The 19,446-nt window shown below is 43.3% G+C and overlaps 1 protein-coding gene across 2 annotated transcripts in view; it reads left to right on the top strand.

Moving 5' to 3' along the window:
• ssbp4 (single stranded DNA binding protein 4) overlaps positions 1 to 18,930 on the top strand; it is an 83,303-nt gene extending 64,373 nt beyond the window's left edge. The window contains exons 6-17 of one of the 2 annotated variants that reach the window (XM_083969747.1): positions 7,506 to 7,589; positions 9,694 to 9,820; positions 9,967 to 10,034; positions 11,255 to 11,319; positions 12,055 to 12,100; positions 12,204 to 12,239; positions 12,376 to 12,430; positions 13,817 to 13,887; positions 14,003 to 14,081; positions 14,513 to 14,541; positions 14,630 to 14,731; positions 16,653 to 18,930. In XM_083969747.1, the coding sequence (XP_083825873.1) occupies positions 7,506 to 7,589; positions 9,694 to 9,820; positions 9,967 to 10,034; positions 11,255 to 11,319; positions 12,055 to 12,100; positions 12,204 to 12,239; positions 12,376 to 12,430; positions 13,817 to 13,887; positions 14,003 to 14,081; positions 14,513 to 14,541; positions 14,630 to 14,731; positions 16,653 to 16,733 (843 nt within the window). In that variant the 3' untranslated portion in view covers positions 16,734 to 18,930. Of the gene's footprint in view, positions 1 to 7,505; positions 7,590 to 9,693; positions 9,821 to 9,966; positions 10,035 to 11,254; positions 11,320 to 12,054; positions 12,101 to 12,203; positions 12,240 to 12,375; positions 12,431 to 13,816; positions 13,888 to 14,002; positions 14,082 to 14,512; positions 14,542 to 14,629; positions 14,732 to 16,460 lie in introns of both variants that reach the window. The other variant, XM_083969748.1, reaches the window with a different exon arrangement.
• Positions 18,931 to 19,446: the final 516 nt, after the last annotated feature.

Genomic DNA, 19,446 nt, shown 5'->3' with positions numbered 1-19,446 from the left:
CATTCACATCAGATTTCCCTAACAAAGCACACAGTGCTGCCAGAACAGCAGCTCATTGTAATGTATAGTATAGCATGTTCATATGGCATCTTTTAACTTCAACTGCTGTGCTGACATTCACTCCCTGGTGAACTAATGGCTGCAGTCCACAGTAAAAGTGCAGGCTACTGAGTTTTCTCTAGTTCATTTATTCATTCAGGTGAAGGGGAAGCAGACTTTTCCTTTATCATTGCCTCCCACATATTGTTGAGATTTTACTCATATTCTCGTCTCACCCACAGTGAGGTGAGGTGAGATGAGAAGAGAATTTTCTATGCGCTTTAGTCAATTCTCAAAACTCCCAGCTGGATTTCTCTCGCCACCTTTTCCTCCTTCCTCTCTCCTTCATGCGCCTGGCATCCTTCTCCATGACATTTCCTCACTCTCTCCATTTCCCTTGTCTTTGAAACTATTATTTTGCTCGCTCTCTCGCACACTCCTTCAGTGACACATGCTTACTCACTGACTCCATTGTGTGTGAACTGCTCACGTGCACACTGTGAATGTGAGGTGTGTGTCTGTCTGCGTGCGTGTGTGTGTGTGTTGCAAAAATTCTTCCCAGTTGCACAAGCGCTGTAATTAACATAAGTGACCCCACCACTGTTATTGGCTACAGTCCTTGGAGAGAGGGATGAGGGGCAAAGGACGGACAGTGGAGGAAAATAGAGGTGGAGGTAGGAGGAGGAGGGCGTCCGCTCCCATGCTCCCCTAATCTGTAGCTCACAGGACAAGGCTGACATCGGGCTCCTGCAGAGAAAAAAAAAAGGTAGATAAAGAGCGAGAGACATGGTTTTGGTAGGGAGACGGAAAAATCAAAAGAAAAGGAAAAAGTGGCTGTGGTGTATACGTATTGGATATAATCCTCCTGTCCTAAAAGAAAGTCCATTGCTGCTGCATCATGGCCCTCTGGGGAGGACAAGCAAAGGGGGGAGAGGACGAGGGGAGGAGAAAGAGGGAGGAGAAGCTGCAAGGAGAGACGGAGTTAATGACAGTGAGGAGGAGGATGTGGAGAAAGCATCAGAGAGTAGAGGACACTGAGACGTCATAAAAGTCTATCAAAAATGTTTTTATTGGCGTTCAGAGATGTGAGATCAAAGGAATGACAGCTGATGACAATAGTGGACAGTTGATGGATTCATCTCTCTTTCTGCTGCACAGACAGCCGCTGAAATATTTCAGGGAAATGTTAAAGATTTACAGTGCAGTGTTTGTGCACACTGTGCATGCAGCAGATGTAAAGACAATTGGACTGAATAATGAGAAAATGAGACAAAATCTGGAAGAAGGCAGCATAAATAAGAGCATTAGGCTTCAGTCCAGGGAAAAGCAAATTAGATAAAATGCGCTCTTTAGAGATTTATATGGTCCATCTGTCAAATAACGCCCCAAAAATCCCTCTTTGTTGACCTTATTCTCTGATCTACACGTAGTGCGTCAGGTACTCAAAAAACTTAATGTGCTCCATTAAGTCTATAAACCAGTTAGGGTGGGGCAGTCTCTTTCTACTAAACTGGAATCGCTCCTCTTGGCAAAAAAAAAAAAGAGGAATCAAAGTCAAGGGCAGTGTGTTTTACTGCAGGTAATTGCGGCTCTTCAGGGACAACACCAAAAAGCACAACAAGAGGATAAGGTTTGATTACACATTGAAGAACAAGCAACCCAGGTATCAAAGATGAATTTAAGAACCCGTTCAAAGCTGACACATGGCAGGCACACAGTGAATTAGGGAGACATCTGCTCTGAGTAATTCACTTATCAAAGTTGAGGCTGATCTCAGGGTCCACTCCCGTCAGTCGTCTTATATGAGGACACAGTTTAATAAGGTGGAGTGCTTTAGTGGAGTGTAAGGAAGGCAGGGTGTAAGTGGTGGTTGTAGGACGGTGGCCCAGGTAAGCTTAAGGGTCAAATGTCACATCACAGTGTTGGGTTGGGGTCAATGTTGGTCCCTCTCTGGATCTTGGGCGACTGAGGGACAGAAAGAGACTCACAACGCTGTTTGGTGGCTTTTGGACAAAAAGCAGCAACCACACATATTGTCCAGGCCAATGGCTTCTTTTGACCTCTGGACAAAAGGCACGAGAGATTTTGAATAAAAAAAAGAGTTTGAATTTCTTTTTACCATTTCAGCAGTAGAGCTGTGAATAAAGGAGATGAGTGTGCAGGCAAAACTTTTTGCCTGATCTACCACCACTGAAGGGTGGAACTGTCTATGACTCGTATTGTCACTGTTCATCCTTGAGAGGACAGCGACAAAAATGATACTCCTACAGTTCTCCTTGAGTGACAACTTGAAAAATGAGTCCTCTGGAAATGCTTTTTCTCTGTCCATTGTCTCCCCATAGCTACTGTTATACTTAGTTCAAACATGTTGATAACAGTCCCCTACAGTTAAGCAGTGGTTTGAATGTAGCCTTTGTCTCCTGCTGTGCATGCTTCATCCCTATCAGCAGCACGTTTCCTATACGGCATGGTTTATCTGTTTACAGGCAGACGTGGGAACTTGCACCATAAACACACACATACACATTTTCCCAGCGTGTCGTTGAAACTTCAGGTGGACACTTCTCTCAGCTAAGGAGGAGGGGATCACAGAGATGTATATAAATCATTTGGCACCTTCCTAACATGTTTAAATGGCTGTCAGCATTTCACGGCCGTCCTCAGGGAGAAAACATCCCCCCCGATCGTGTGTTCCCATCTCTGAGCTGACGTGTGGCCACGCTATATACCATGAGCTAGCAGGAGACCTACGGCTGCCACCGCCGCTCCGCCTGGAATGTTAGCAAGGAATGACAATGAGTGTGCAGTGTGTGTGTGTGTGTGTGTGTGTGTGTGTGTGTGTGTGTGTGTGTGTGTGTGTGTGTGTGTGTGTGTGTGTGTGTGTGTGTGTGTGTGTGTGTGTGTGTGTGTGTGTGTGTGTGTGTGGGGTTCTGTCCCTCCTGGCTTTGTTTGTTGTGTTCAGTGATGCAGGCTGCTTTGTGTTCTCACTCCCTGTGTGTGTGTGTGTGTGTGTGTGTGTGTGTGTGTGTGTGTGTGTGTGTGTGTGTGTGTGTGTGTGTGTGTGTGTGTGTGTTGAAGTCTGACGGCAGTTACACACTGCCCTCTAGTGTCGGCAGTTGAAAACAAGAAATGAAAACTCAGATGACTTTTAGTATTCTCTCTCTCTCTCTCTCTCTCTCTCTCTCTCTCTCTCTCTCTCTCTCTCTCTCTCTCTCTCTCTCTCTCTCTCCTTCTCCCTCCGTCTCTCTCTCTCACTCTCTGTTAGTGGTCCATCAGGGGCAGCGGTGTGGGTCTTTCTTAAGCTGAAATGAGTGGTGGGGAGGCGAGGGGGTTGTGTTGATGGGTTTGTGGTACTGTGCCAAGCTGTTATCTCCTTAGCCGGGTAGAAAATGATTTTATTAATTGCTTCATTTAACGCTCCCCATGTCCCCCTCCTCCTCCCCCTCCCCTACACAAATACACAAACAACACCGCACAATCACACACACTCCACCCAAGCTACTTTTCAAACTTGCCCTGCGTATACCTCTGTGACAGCTGAAATGTTCAGTCTCTCCATCTCTCTGCAGGGACCTGTAGAGAGAACAGTATGGTCATAAAGGCCATATGCTGGCCCATTCAGATGTAATAGCAGGGAGGCCCAGGGAGGACCGGCCCGAGGAGCTGCGCTCCGTTATGGCACATTATAGAGAGGAACAAGAGACAAGCATAGCGTGTGTGAGATGGTGAATTAACTCTGTGTGCGAACAAATCTATTCATGTAGTCACCTTTTGGGGACTGAGCTCCCCAAAAACTGATTCCTAAGCAATTTTTTTTTTGCTTTTGGTTATGGTTAGGCTGACAGGGTTGGGGCTTCGGTCAGACATGTAGTGGTTATGGTCACAGGCTCCAGAAAATGAATGTAAGTCAATGCGATGTCCTCTTAAGTGACTAAAACTAGGAGTGTGTGTTTGTGTGTGGAGGAGAAGCAGACTGCTGCAGCTGGGTCAGTGCAGCCAGACCCCGCAGGGATGTCTTGTTAGACACACACACGCACGCACACAGTCACACACACACACACACGTATTGGCTCAACAACAACAATAACCTCTGAGGTCAGACAGAGCTAGCGCTGCATTAGCCCCAGTGTGAACCTGCTGAGAGACGGAGCGAGCCAGTACAGCTGGTGTTAACCACCCAAAACATACACACACAGAGCGGCAGAACAACCACAGTGGCACCGGTACAAACGTCAAACCTCGCCTGTGCCAACATGTTTACAGAACACTGTATGTGCAACAAATAAACATTTCCAGACTGTTGGATACCGTAGATTATTGACCAGCTGCGTGTTGTATGGCTAATAAGTTGCTTTATTGAAGACCTGTCTGCTTCTCAGATGAGCCAGCCTTGTGATAGTGAGATAAATAGAATCAATGTGGCGAGGAAAGTAAACTGCCATGTTTAAGAAGGATAGGAAGCACCTGTCGTGAAAATCCTAAAGCTGCTGCTAACTGTTCCCAACACGTGAGCCTCCTTAGAAAAGTGTTACAAGTTCATAAATAAGTGTTGCCTCAGAGCAGTATTAGTTTAACATGTATGTACAAGGTCGCGGCTCCTGCCAAAGTCTTTGCTCTTACACAGTGTTACCTGGCAGCACAGCGCCACTGTATCTGCACCTGTGGGAACACTTGTCTCAAGCTGTCAGTCAGGCATGTTTATTTTCCCCGCTGCAGCAGCGCCCACAGCTTCTTGGTGCTCAGCTCTGTCTGCACTCCACCAGCCGAGCCATGCCAACGAGCACTCACACAGGGAGGGACGGCACAGCGGGCAGGGTGGGGAACTGAGGGAGAGGGAAGCTGAGATTTAAAGACTCTCTGAGAGTGAGAGCATTTTTGTGAGGCAGAAGAGACACGTGCCTACGCAGCTGCCTCCTTTTTACACACAGGTGAAGAGGTGCACGATAGGTGCGTGGTTAATGTGTGTTGATGTGTGTGTTCGTCAGTGCTGACATGATTAGTCAATTAGTTAATCAATGTTTATCAACAGAAAGAAACAGAAAGTTAATCAGCAGAAAATGAAGTCAACAAATGATTGATAATGATCGTGGTAATTGATTTAATTGTTTTTAACCACTACTTGTGGGATTTCAAAATCTGACTTTGGCACGCTATGAGTAGTAGTGTCAAACAGACGCTGTGGTCAACAACAACTCATGCTGATCCCGCCACCTGCATGGTGACACTTCAATAAAAAGAGCTGGATTCAGCGCACCTGCACCAGCTCGCACCAGAAATGTCCTGTTTTTCTACAAACCAACTTTATGCCATTGGAATAATACAAAAAAAAGCCTGTACAGCAGAGTCATTTATCAAACAAAACATGTTGAAACATGAAGTCCAATTACTTATAGAGCACATATTACATAAACGTTAAATCGTAAAAACAAAACAAAACAAAACAAAACAAAACATTAGTTGATGTCGTAATCCTGCATATTTGCATTTAAGTGCATGCAAAAGTATGTAAACATGTCTACGTGTGTGTGTGTGTGTGTGTGTGTGTGTGTGTGTGTGTGTGTGTGTGTGTGTGTGTGTGTGCGTGTGCGTGTGCGTGTGCGTGTGTGTGTGTGTGTGTGAGGAAGCCCAGCTCATATTGCATATGGGTGATCCCCTAATCCCTCATCGTTTCAGTGGGATGTTAGATACACATCTGTTGAAGTAGCACCCTCCCATGTCACTACACATACTGTACATGCACACACACACACTCTCACACACACACACTCGGCACCTTAGAGAAGAAGATCCTGCTTTCACCTTTGATAAAAGAGAGAGATCTCATATTCGCACTCATCACCGCTTCACTGCGCACACACACTCTCTCTCACAATCACACACACACACACACACACACACACACACACACACACACACACACACACACACACACACACACACACACACACCTGTAATGTCACCTGATAGCAGAGTGCTTGACGGAGGCTCTGGCAGACTAGTAGATAAGCCTGGTCTGGCAGTGGGTGGTCCTCTTTCTCTGTATTGATGTTCAGGTTGTAACAGATCTCTGCTGGAGTCATATGAGGTTACTCTAGGAAGCGACAAACAGGTCAAAGGTCACACCGTCGTCACTGATAGTGTTTTCACTGTACCTAGCAGTAGTGTATGCTCTGACAGATCGACTCAGGACCTCCCATAATGCTACAAGTAAAATTTCAGATCACATACCAGTGACTGAGTCTTCAGTCCAGACTCCAGAGCACATGTCACCGACAGAGTAATTTAAGTTATTTTCAACCTGGGACGAGCTTCTCTATGTTTTGCCATAATGATGATTGGGTTCAGATATTTGGCCCTGCTCTGACGAGGGAAAGCCAGCACCACATTTGAGCTTGCAATGGTCATTAATTGTGTATTAGACGACAGCGTCTCTCTCTTAAACTGGATCAAGCATCATCATCAAAATTTAGAAAATTAAGCCTGTGTTTGAAAAGAACCTGAATTATTCAAAAACATCAAAACATCACGACTGTAACTGAGCATTGATTAGAGTCCACCTCTTGAATTGATCTGACCCCATCCAAGGAAATTAACAATTCCTGCACGTGAAAATCAATGTGGGCCTCTGCAAATGGCAACGACAAATCTCGTTACATGCAGTCTTTGTTGGTGTAACAGAATAGATATATACATAAATGTGTACTGTAATTATACACACTCAGCCCGGACATGCTGCATTTACTGTCTGAAGGAAATGTCAATTAAAGCTGCTTTATATGATGCTGACCGCTCTGTGGCAAAAAAAAACTCTCACAAAGTTTTGTCATTTGTGTCGTCGTTCCTTTGTTGTGTGTTAAATACCTACTTAAACTAATGTCCGTCCAGTATTGACTGGCTTTTCAGCCTTTCTGCTTTGCCTTAGTGCAGCAGCTCCTGAGCTAAATCTTTTATCTCTCTTGGCAGCCTCTTATTTACTTTGTCTCTCCTCTGTGTTATGCAATCAGGAATCGCACCATACTTGAGCCTGAGTGATGGCGGTGTGTTTCGTTGTCTTATTTTGTTGGTTTGATGAGAGCCATTGAAAATGTAATTATACTGATGGGTAAACCGAATATCTTTCTCTTACCTCTACTTCTTGTAATATTTTTTATTGTTGCTATGAAATTTAGTGACAGGGAAACTGTTTCTTGAGGGGGGCATCATTACAGTTTTTTTTTCTTTTTAAAATCATTATTATTTTAAACGCTGTGAGCATTCAAACACAATTGTTTTCACTGTCAAGATGAGGATGACGTTCTGGTTTTCCTTTTAAATTTCATCTCTCCTTTATAATTAATAACTCCAGTGCTCACTTTGAAGGGGGATGTATTGTGAGTTTGTTCATTTTTTTCCCAAGGAGGTCTGAATATCAACAAATACATTATCTGATCACTTAATTGAGAACCTTTCTGTCTTTTCTCCACCAGGGTCCACCAGGATCTCAGCCTTCCCCTCACACACAGCCTCCCCCTCACAATCCCAGTAATCCCATGATGGGACCTCATGGACAGGTAAGACATTAACTTCCTCCCTTCACTTCCGCTCGCTCGCTCACTCACTCACTTGCACACACACACACACACACACACACACACACACACACACACACACACACACACACACACACACACACACACACACACACACACACACACACACACACACACACACACACAGGTCCCGTATTGTGCTAACAGACAGGACGGCCAACATCCATGATGGTAGGCTGGATGAATAATTTAGCGGTGTTGGCCCAGCTGTAAGGAGCCGAGGTGCATCTGGAGGGCCTCCTCTCTCCCTCAGCCCAGCACTCACCATCCCATAGTCCATCAATAGACCATTAATATTGCAGCACAGCCTGACATGGTGCTCTTCGCGCACAAACCCACCATAACATGAGCAGAGGAGAGGAGAGGGGAGGAAGAAGGAGGGTAGAGGGTACAAAAGAAAACAGTAGTAAGTCAGTCCTCCCCTCAAGGGGTAACTAGGATTATATAACTTGTCCTCCAATTACACACACACACACACAAAGCAAGCAGTATATAATTACCACTGAAAACCAGTCTCTTGTTGTATTTGTGTTGTTCTTATCTCCGAGTGAAGATGATGATATGAAAAATTATTCTGCTGTTCATGCTCCATGACAAAAACACACAGCTCTTCCCCCAATCGGCATTCAAATCAGCATGTTTCCCCTTGATACTAAAATAGTTGGATTGAGTTTGGAATTAATTCTTATCATCTGACACCGAAATATGGCTCACTGCATGCGGGTATTTGTAGTTGCAGCAGTGTACTCTCATAGGTAATTCTGAAAACCATCTGTCTGGGGTGCTTTACATTATTCACTAGTTGTGCACTGGCTCTGCGTGTGTGTCTCGGCCAGCCCGTTCTTGTCCCCTCTCTGCTGAAACATCTGTCTGGATGGCGTCTTCCGTTTTTCTCATGAATCAAACAATAGAGGCTGGATTTTTGTAGCTCTGCTTTCTGGTGACGCACACACAGACCGAACACACGGCAGAAAACATCGAGCACATGTGCAGCTGGACAAGACAGACAAAACCTCCACGGTGTAGAACATTGTTTCTGCTCGTAGCACTCCTTCTCCCATCCAGCTATGTCATGTTTCTCTGCTTTTTTTCTGCTCAACCCCCCTCCTCCCCACTCCCCCCTCTCTCTCTCCTATCGTTCTTCCAATCCAAGTTTCCACCCTGCATGTGTTCTCTCTCTCCTTGTGTCTTATCTGTCCTTCTTTACCTTTATCCTAATGGATTTTACCACCTGAGGACTTACTTTCCAAAACTTAATGACAAGCCCCTCCTTCCAGAGAAAAATGTAACAAAACTACAACAGTACATTATTCTTCAACACAATAGCTCCCCCTGCTGACTAGCAATTACAACACCTTAGAAGTAGCGGGGATAGCTCTATAAAGCCAGGTTTATAGAATCAGGCAAATTCACCACCCAGAAGTGTGAATGGTTTGTTGTTTTGCTCAGATGACGAACAGTTTCACACGGAAACATTTCTGCTGCTGAAGAGTAGGTACAAACTTGTACAGGTATAGAAAATACATTTTACATTTTAATTTCCGAAATTAGTATCACACACAAACAGCATCCAGTGAGATCCATAAAAGAATCAATGCAGTGAACAGTTGTCCATGTGAAGAACAGGCCCTGATGTGATATAAAGCTCTGATTTCATGTTGAATTATGATTTTCATTGAGCTTATGACAATGACATGCTCAAACATGCACTGTGTGGTGGTTTGAGTATTGTTTTCTGTCAGTCGTTCTGTCTGTTGAATGACTCTTGCTGTGTTCACTTCAAACACCTATAAATAGATATTGTCTCACGACCCCATTTTTTGAATGAATGAACTCAAATTCAAATTTAATTGATTTAACGTAATCAGTATTTTTAGAGGATATTCTAACATAAGGGTTTCTGTTTTTTTAATTGGTTGATTTTAGTTTTAGTTTATCACAAATGAGATGGTAAGTTGAATGCCAACAGACATTATTTTCATGTTAGAAGTTCATGTCTGTCTGTCTGTCAATGTTAAATGCTCCATCCCGAAATAATTATGAATATTTGTCATCCATCCCACAGCCATTCATGTCTCCACGGTACCCAGGTGGTCCAAGGCCCGCCCTCCGTATGCCAAATCAGCCTCCTGGGAGCATCCCTGGGTCACAGCCTCTCCTGCCAAACAGCCTGGACCCCACCAGACCTCAAGGTATTCACGGACAGACAGTGTTATTTTTAGGGATGCATGCTACCCTTTCACGGTTTCTTATCGGCCTCTGAACGAGGTATAGAATTATCATTGCTCTTACCACTGCTGCCATGCTAACGAACTGCACTGTCTGCATCTCACTACAGGACATCCAAACATGGGAGGTCCGATGAGAATGAATCCCCCCAGAGGCATGGGAGGCATGGGCCCACAGGTAGGCACCAGTGTTTTTCCTCAGTGTTATTCTTAAAGAACACACCACAAAGGCCTGAGTCATTATAGCAAGTTATGACAGTGGATGGTGTCCTTAAGTATTACCAGCCCACTGCACTCCCACTCTGCAGCTGCCACACAGCCAGAGTTTGTGCTTGGACTGTTGGTTTATGAGCAAACCCAATGTTTGGTTACCCTTCGTTTAGAGCTACCGTAAAAACAGCTATAATGTCAAACCAGTAGCCTATAAACTTCCTACAGATAATCCCTCTACTCTGCTGAAGAGAAGTTTTGGTTCTGCCAGCTCGTAACTTTGCCTTTAAATGTCAGAAGCGTTTGATGATTAGCTTGGCTCTGACCAGCGCTCACCCACTGCCAACGCCTGTTCTACATGTTAAATCGTACTCGCCAACTCCCACCTAGGGAGACAGACAGAGGCAGAATACTCGGACTGCTTTAAACAAGCTGCCACCAACACATTTTGACCAAGAGCAGTGCCAGTTTTGGCACTGTTGGTTTCCTTTTATCGTCTTAATTTTTGTCGATGGAATTCGGTGTAATACATAAGATGCTTAAACAACAGTGTCCTTTTGAATCACCATTACCAGACAGCTGCTTCATTCTGCACCAAACCACCTCCTGCTCTAACATCACCTCGTACAGAGACACACACACTCACACACACTCTCTCTGTGCCCCTCGGCCCCTCTCTGTGCCACCCTGGCACGGTGACTTTGGCAGTTAGCGTACCAGCAGCTGGTGTGGCATCTGCTCGACAAGTGTAATCGTCTGCTGAACAAAACTCTTCCTCTGAGTGGAGCTGCTCTCTGGCCTGCCCCTCTACTCTCTCTCTCTGCCTCAGTCACACTCAAACACAAACACCCACACGTACACATATACAGTACATGCATACCCAAGTACACACATGCAGTGCCATCCAAACCCGCCTGCTGGGCAGCCATGAAAACATACATTCAAATGCGCAGAGGGGAGCTTGAACACATACAGACAACTCATACATACATACACAAACACATTCTCACACAGCTGTCCTCTTTCACACATCCCACTCCGGCCAGCCCACACACAGCCCATACACGCACGTAATTAAACACTAGTTAGCGAGAGACATGATCATCGCTGACCTTCATTAAGATTCAACCCTTTAGACAGAGCAGGTGTGCGATGCCGTGCTGACTGTGCGCTCCTGTCTTTGTGCAGAACTATGGCGGAGGGATGCGGCCTCCTCCAAACTCCATGGGGCCGGGGATGCCGGGCATGAACATGTGAGTTTAACTGAAAAAAAGTATCATTAGCCCTTTGTAAGTTCTACATCCAGAGATACGGGTGATACACTTTTCTTAACTACGATTTTTATTTTTATAATTTTGTGTGTATTTGTTTACTGGTGTGAAAGCACTTCATACAGCCAGACAGTCGCTCAGATGTGGAGATGTAGTAAAATTCCACTTTGCATTAAAAATGAATGGAACAGTGAGCATGGTTTGTCAAACTTGAAGCAGGGACTTCATCTGCAAAATCTAATTGAGATGTACAGTACAAGTGACAGATTGGTTAATAAACTAATGGCAATGAAGTTTGTTCAGAAGTTTTTTTTTTATTATCACCAGTTTGGTGTGAAATATCTACCTTTCCTTTAATAAAATACCAGCAATCTGGATCACCACATAATTGTCAAAGTTTTATACTCATCACACTTTACTCCCCAAATCCTTCATTAACAGATTATTAGATTATAAAACAAAATCTTTAGGGATAGTCTGTCTCTTACAGTTAAAGTTGCTACAATAACACTTAAAATATTCTTTTTTGTCAGTTCACTTACTGCAGAAGCTCTATAGTCAGGATGACTGGTGCATATCATCTAACAGACTGTATTCATGTATTTCATACAAATCATCACATGAGACCTGTGAGCGGTGCGCTGCATCTTCTTTTACCTTTGAAAAGATGATGCATGTAACATTGTCCCTTATTTCTCTTTCTGTTTGCATTACCAGGGGTCCCGGTGGAAGAGGTCCCTGGCCGAACCCCAACGCCAACTCAGTGAGTCACAGTCTCTCATATCTTTATCGCCCACTTGACTGAGTGTGTTTACAATAACTGTGTCTCGTGTTTTGTTTCATCTTGAGGTCTGTTCTCTCCACAGATAGCTTATTCATCTTCATCTCCAGGCAACTATGTGGTAAGTGTCCCGTCATGGACTCGTGTTCTACCACGGGCCATAAATTACCTGTCATGCAGTGACATCTAACAGCCACGCTGCCGTCTAGATGCACTCAGCACTCATTTCTCTTCTTCTCTTGCTTCTCACCCCTCAGGGCCCTCCAGGGGGAGGCGGCCCACCAGGAACTCCCATCATGCCTAGCCCCGGAGGTGAGTTATACACTTGAGCTTCTGATTTTCTACTTTTATCCAGTGTTCACTGAAGGAGGGCTCTGTCTAAGAAACATCAAACCAGTTCTTTGTCAGATTCACATCTCTCTTTGGGAGTCAGGCAGAGATAGGCCTCTAAATACTGTAGGAATTGAGCCTGGAGGAATATTTTTGTAAGTGCAAAACATTAAAAAATTGTAAAACATTGCACTGAATGTGTGACATACGTGAAAATTTTGGTTGGGTCTCACATTTTGTCATTGTTTAGGCACACTCTGGAAAACATCGCAGTGTTCGCTGTGTTTTCTCACATGCACGACAGTTGTATAAAAGGGAAGCAGAGGCATGTCAGTCTGCAATCAACTGAGTGATCCATCTCAGCTTTGACCCATCACTCTAGTGTCTGTGTGGAGGATTAGCTGCAAACAAAACACTGTGGGCAGATATCCTGTAGATGTTCTGTTTCTGTTGGCCTGTGGAGAGCTTCTTTTTGTGTCCACTATTTATTATTTATATACGTACCTCTATTGTGATTCGTTGCCGGGGCAACCTTTTGTACAAAACGCTCCTGCTCACGTACACCGGGAGGGAAAACATATTTCCACTGCAGTCGCCAAGACTGTGCACACACACACACACACACACACATGCTCGCTTACAGACAAACCTCCCACTCAGTATTGCCCCCCTCCTCTAGTCACGACATAACAAGCTAGATTCAGGGAAACTAACAGGCAAGATCTCTCCGCCACTTTGCACATGCAGTATCCATCTCCTCCCCTGTCTTTCAATTTGTTATTCTTTTTTTTCCATCTTTTTCTGTCTTTTTCTCACAACTTTCCGTCTGCAATGCCAGATCAAGGACACCACATCCTTCTGAATCTTTTCAGGACAGACAGACACATGAGGAGTGACACAGCGTGTAGACTAATGGTTGTTGCTAAGATGCCTGAGTGTTCATATAATAACTTAAGTCTAATCTCCTGATTGTGGGAATTACATATAATTGGTCTCTTTAACTGTGCAAGGCAGAGAGTGGTGTTTAGATTGATTCACAGACAGATTCACTGACATTATGCGCTGGCTTTTAAAGTAACATACAGGTGGTCTATATCCTGTACCACAGAAATACAAAAATGCCTTGGTTGTAGCTGGCAAAATCTAACTGTAACAGTGGAGAACAGTGCCACTCCAGTGTTTTTGGTGTAGCTGGCCTCATTATTTCTATTATTTCATTATTTTACTCCATTCCATACCCCAAATACCACCTTATTTTTGACATTTTTTAGGCCAATTTGATGCAGGCGGACATTTCTCTTCTATTAGGAGGAAAACAATGTCTTACAGTATTCTTATTTTAAACATTCAACTGTTTTTCCATCATAGATTCAACAAACTCAAGTGAAAACATCTACACAATGATGAATCCTATCGGCCCTGGTGGAAACAGACCTAATGTGAGTCACCATAACTTGCTACAGTGTTTCTATATTTCATCCTGTAGGTTTATATCTAATTCATTACCATGCATGACATGTGATCTTTATAAGTGCTTCTGTTAATTTTCTTTAGTTCCCAATGGGACCGGGGCCTGACGGGCCAATGGGTGGAATGGGTGCTATGGAGCAGCATCATATGAACGGATCACTAGGTGAGTGGCTACATAATATAATGCATAGTGTGTATGGCAGGTACTTCATATGAGCTCCATGGATATTCAGTAAAGCCTGTCAACTTTCTATGAACAGAGGCCTTTAGAAGTGAGACTCTGCCCTCTTATGGCTGGAAAAGGAAGTGTTACGTCTCCTCATAATATTGATCAAAGCTGAAACAGATTAGTGGGGCAGTGAGTAGGCCAATTGATCCTGTAGATGGTTAAGACGTGGTCAGTGAAGCCAATGGACTTGGTGCTCCTCCTATATCTGAAACAAATAGTTTAATTATAGACCATTACCTGTGAGGCTGTTCTGTGCTTGCAGTGGATATCCTGAAGCGATGTTAAATTAGTAACAGGCTGCTGAGGAGTCGTTAACTGTGACATTATAATCATTCAGGTTTGTTTTTTTAAATTTCTAATCACAGGCTCTGGTGACATGGATGGGTTGCCAAAGGTAAGACTGATTGACTCTCAATCTGTCTGTCTATTCATCTATTCTATGTGAGGTGTGGACTCTTATTGGTTTGCTTTCCATGTTGCAGAATTCTCCCAATAACATGGCAGGCATGAACAATCCCCCCGGCACTCCGCGGGACGACGGCGAGATGGCAGGCAACTTTTTAAACCCATTCCAAAGTGAAAGTGTGAGTACCAACACACCTTTTAAGCTGGGAACAAACTAGGTGAATATTTGAAAAGAAAAAAGAAAAAAAAAAGCCTGTCTGACTTTAACGTGGAATAGAGTCACATACAGGATTTAATTGCTTACTTGTGCAGATTATATATCTGCACAAATAAAATCTGTCCTGTCACAAAAGATCCCTATACTCAATTCAGTTGTGATGGTTCAATTTCAGTTCCAGATATCCATGGTGACCCGGATCCAGTCTCACAAAAATAGACTTTGATCATTGTAGATAACATCTGCACAAAGCTGTCTGGTTTTTGACTTGATCTCAAGTTGAACCAATTTGCCATTTACTCTTTAGAGTGGCTAAACCTAAAGCCCTATATTAACAAAGCAGATCATTTGTTTTTTGTAACTGATTAAAAGGGAAAAACTCATATGACACTGACATAGGTATTCAGCCTCTTGAAAGGTACGCTCCAGCGCCTCCCATTTCTTTTGGTCATCTTTGAGATGTTTCTACACCTTGGTTGGAGTCCATGTGTAGTCGTTGTGGTCACACGGACAGGATTCGGGAAGACACACACTAGTCTATCTCAGACAACATAAGAGCAAAAACCAACAGCTGCAGTGAACATTCCCAAGACCTCGCTGGCCTCCATAATTCTGCTCCACACTGCTCATCGCCAGCCTAACAGCATCATGCTGTGGGAGTGTTTTTTCAGCAGCAGAGGCAGGGAGCCCAGTCAAGGTTGAGGGAAAGCTGAAGGGAGAGAAGTACAGACATATATTTAATGAAAACCTGGAGGACCTCAGGACCTCAGTCAGGGCTGAAGTTTCATCTTACAACAAGACACAGCCAAGCCAGTGCCGGAGTGGCTTAGGGACATCTCTGTGACGTCCATGAGCCCCCGACTTGAATCTGATCAAACATCCCCAGAGAGACCTGAAAATGGCTGTTTGTCCCCATTCAGCCTCACAGAGCTTGAAAGGATCGACAGAGGAGAATGGCACAAAATTCCCAAATCCAGATGTGCAAAGCCTGCCCTGTTATACCCAAAAAGATTTGAGGTTGTAATTGCTGCCAATAGGTTTCAACTGGATTGAAGCGTCTGAATACTTATGTCACTGTGATTGAGTCCTTGTATATTACATGTGTAAATTGATGAGGGAAATTTGAGCATAAGACTTTCCTTTCACCTGGGACAAAAAATATTTTCTGGTCAGCAGCTGTCACTGACTGTTAAAAACCGTGGAGCATTCTGGTTTTTATTTTTGTGAAACTGTCCAACTTGCATTGATCTTCATTATCAGCTGTATACTGTACATTATGCCCTATGTTCCCAGCTTTACCTAACACCAACTCAAACAAACACAGCATGGAAAAAAAGCATGGAAGAAACCCACATAATATGCTTTCTCTGATGCATGAAGAGATTGTCATATAGTGATTAATGTGAGACTGATAACTAAATGTTGCTACAGTATACTCACTGTGATCTGAAATTCCTTAACATTTTCTCCTTGGGCTGGACTCTGCTCTGCTTGCTGCTGGTTTACTGACTCAGGAATTACATTAGAAAGGGTTACTAGTGTAATGTTTGCTGCAAAAGGCTGGTGTACTGGACTTGGCATTTAGTTTAGTTAGTTGTATTGCTTTTCATCTTGAACTGGGTAGGACAAGCGGTTTAATATAGTTTTGGCTTATCTTTTCTCCCCTCCCTCTGTTTTTTCTCTCTTTACAGTATTCACCCAACATGACGATGAGTGTGTGATTTTTTTTTATCTTTTTATTTTATTTTATTTCTCTTTCATCTCCCCCTATCCCAATCCCCCCATCCACCCTGCTGCATCTTGCATTACCTTCCCTCCCTACCTTCCTCCTTCCATCCCAATCTACCTTCTCTTCCTCGTGGATGGTGTGCTGTGCCACACAGCCCCTGAGGATACCCCTGGAAAGCAGGACTCCCCTCAAGAACCCCCACCCCAATGCCTGTAAAATGGGTGTAAGAACATGAAACGGCCTCCAAGCAACAGGAAGGGTCTCCTCTCTGCTTCTCCTCGCCTGCCAGGCCCCAAACTAGGGCCCTAGGACAGTGAGAGCCTGAACTTGCTCCAAGCCTGTCTCTCCCAATCCCAGAAACCTGCCCCCATGGGTGGATTTCAGCCCAATCAAGATGCCTGCTTGCATCTACCACCACTCCATTTTATCATGCTGTTCATAACTTATGAGGGCACGCAGTAGTTAACTGACAGGGGGGGGACGACTGAACACCCTCATTCAAAAACTCATGTGGCAGGAACGATTAAAAAAAAAAAAAAAAAAATGAACTGATGATGTTATTTTAGGGCAAGAATGGTTTTCATTAAATGTTTGTATTTTTTGTTGTTGATGATAATATTATTGTTATAATTTTCATAATTGATATTATTCTACTAATGTAGTCATGATTTCCTGTAAAGGGCACATTTTTATCTCAGCAGCAGCATAAACAATGACAGAATAAGCACACACTCAAAAAATGCACAATGATTTTCTGTTTACATGATTTTAGGTTATTTGTTGTTTGTTTTGTTTTTTTGTCACAGTCAGTCTCACTTCACATACCTCTCCTTAAAACTTCTTCTGAACTTGTAGCTTGTGTCTTTGCCTTCTAAATGTTTGTAGCACCATTTCCATACATTTTCAAACTAAGAGAGAGATTTGAATAATTGGTTATTGTCACCTAATGAAGCAGTTTGTGCTGAGGTGTTAGTATCCCAGCTAAAACTATCCATACACTAGAGCAGAGGCTTTCTCGGAGCATTTCTGTTTTCTGGTACAAAGTGTCTGCTGATGCACCTGAATGACCAGATGTCTAGCTATCTTGTCTTAAGAAGCACCCTTCTTCTCTCTGCTTTTACTGCAAGAAAACGGCTCTGATGAATTCCTGATACGATTGTCAGAACAGGTGCCAGTTCTCATTCGGTAACAGACAGAGAGCATTTTGTGGATCCTCTCGTGTCCTCTACGGATTTGATCTTGTCTGTAAATACAACATATTTAGCTTGTATTGTGGTTGTTTTATTATTTGTTATTTACAATTTGTCTGTGAATCCCAAAATGTGGTTCCTCCCCCATCATCATGTTGTTTGATTTCAGCCTTACTGTGGACTCTTTAGTGGCACTGTTTTCCTCCCAGGACTCATTCTGGTCTCTCTTCAATGTCTCCTTCATTTTTGGACTGGTAGAGACCGCGGGACCTCTGATACACTCATGAAGCCTGCTTTCTTGCTTCGAGTTTGGGTTGAACTCACAGAATCTCCCAGGATCTCCCATCAACCAGTTGCCTTGGCGAACCCCTTATGTAATGGATAATGGATCCAGAGTATTTGGCAGCTGTAGTAGCGCTGATGATGGAAGCAGAGTGATATAATACCTAGGGGTTAACAGCCCATGCAGCCACATCGGTCTAAAGAAGAGTAACAATAATCGGATACTTTTGTCATGGATATACAGTATTTCCATTTTTGAGGGTTGTTTTCAGCAGATTGTTTTTATTTGAAATGTATTCAAATGAGAAAAAATGAACCCCCACAAGCCCATAGAATCTGCACAAACACATTGTTGCATATCACACTATTTAATTTGTGTCTTTCTGTATGTTATGTACTCTTGGCCCGATTAACTCACTGTTTCAAAGGGATAACTTATCTCTCATTATCTCTGACATCACACTGCAGCACTTGTGTCATGGCTGTGTTCAAACCAACGATAACTAAACAACAATTGTAGCGTCTATGGATGATGGATTATGTACTTATCAATTTTCTGATATTAGTCTGAACAGATCGTACCCAGAATTCAACAGGGACATCTCCAGGATTAGGCTGTCAGTGGCCTGGGAAACATTCTCCAGTTTTCCTTAAACATAGTGACACACACCTCCCCTCTTTCCTCCAGTCCCATCCCTCACCCTGCAAACCTCCCCCCCTTTCTTTTTAATTTCCTTTTTTGTAAATACTGTATAATGCATTTTGATATCATTGACATGTTTTGATATGTCAGTCACTACCAATGAATACAGCTGAAAGTAAATTATAAATAAAACTGTCCATGTTTTTCATAGAGAAAGGATGCGCAGACTATTTGGCTCATGTGGCTAAATTTCCATAAAAATGTATAGAACACAGTAACACAATAAATGCAGACTGTATGCTAAAGACTTGTATGGTGGGGAGGATAGGACAGAGAGAGGACAGGACAGAGAGAAGCAAATGAGCTGTGGCGTCCTCACTCTGCCCTTGTCTCGATATGCCTCAGTTAAATGTTACCATTGGCTGTGAATAATCAGCATCTGAATAGTTTTTTTAAAGGGCATCTTCTTACAAAAACATGTGACCTCGTATTGCAGTTTTTAATATGAAGGATTTTTATCAATTTAAGAAAACTTTTAAAAGGAAAAATACTTAAGAGAACCTCATTTTAAATTAAGAATAGATTTAAAGAAAAAAAATACTTATGGGGAAAACTGTGTCCTTTGCTATTCGCTCCTTTAATAGCTTTGTACAGATTCAAGCTCTCTCACTGATCCTCTCTCAGTCCTCTGTGTATATCGATCGTTGGCCATCTCTGTACTTCTATTGTGATGTATAATACTGTACCATTAGGAAGATTTGCTGGTTGGGTTGGGTGGTTATGTTGAGTTGGGGGAGGGGTAGGGGATTAAAGGGAACGGGATATAAATGATT

This window comes from Trachurus trachurus (genome assembly GCF_905171665.1).
Source record: "Trachurus trachurus genome assembly, chromosome: 4".
Taxonomy (NCBI): domain Eukaryota; kingdom Metazoa; phylum Chordata; class Actinopteri; order Carangiformes; family Carangidae; genus Trachurus; species Trachurus trachurus.
The sequence above is the reverse complement of the archived record's forward strand: the minus strand, read 5'-3'. Positions and strand labels throughout refer to the sequence as shown.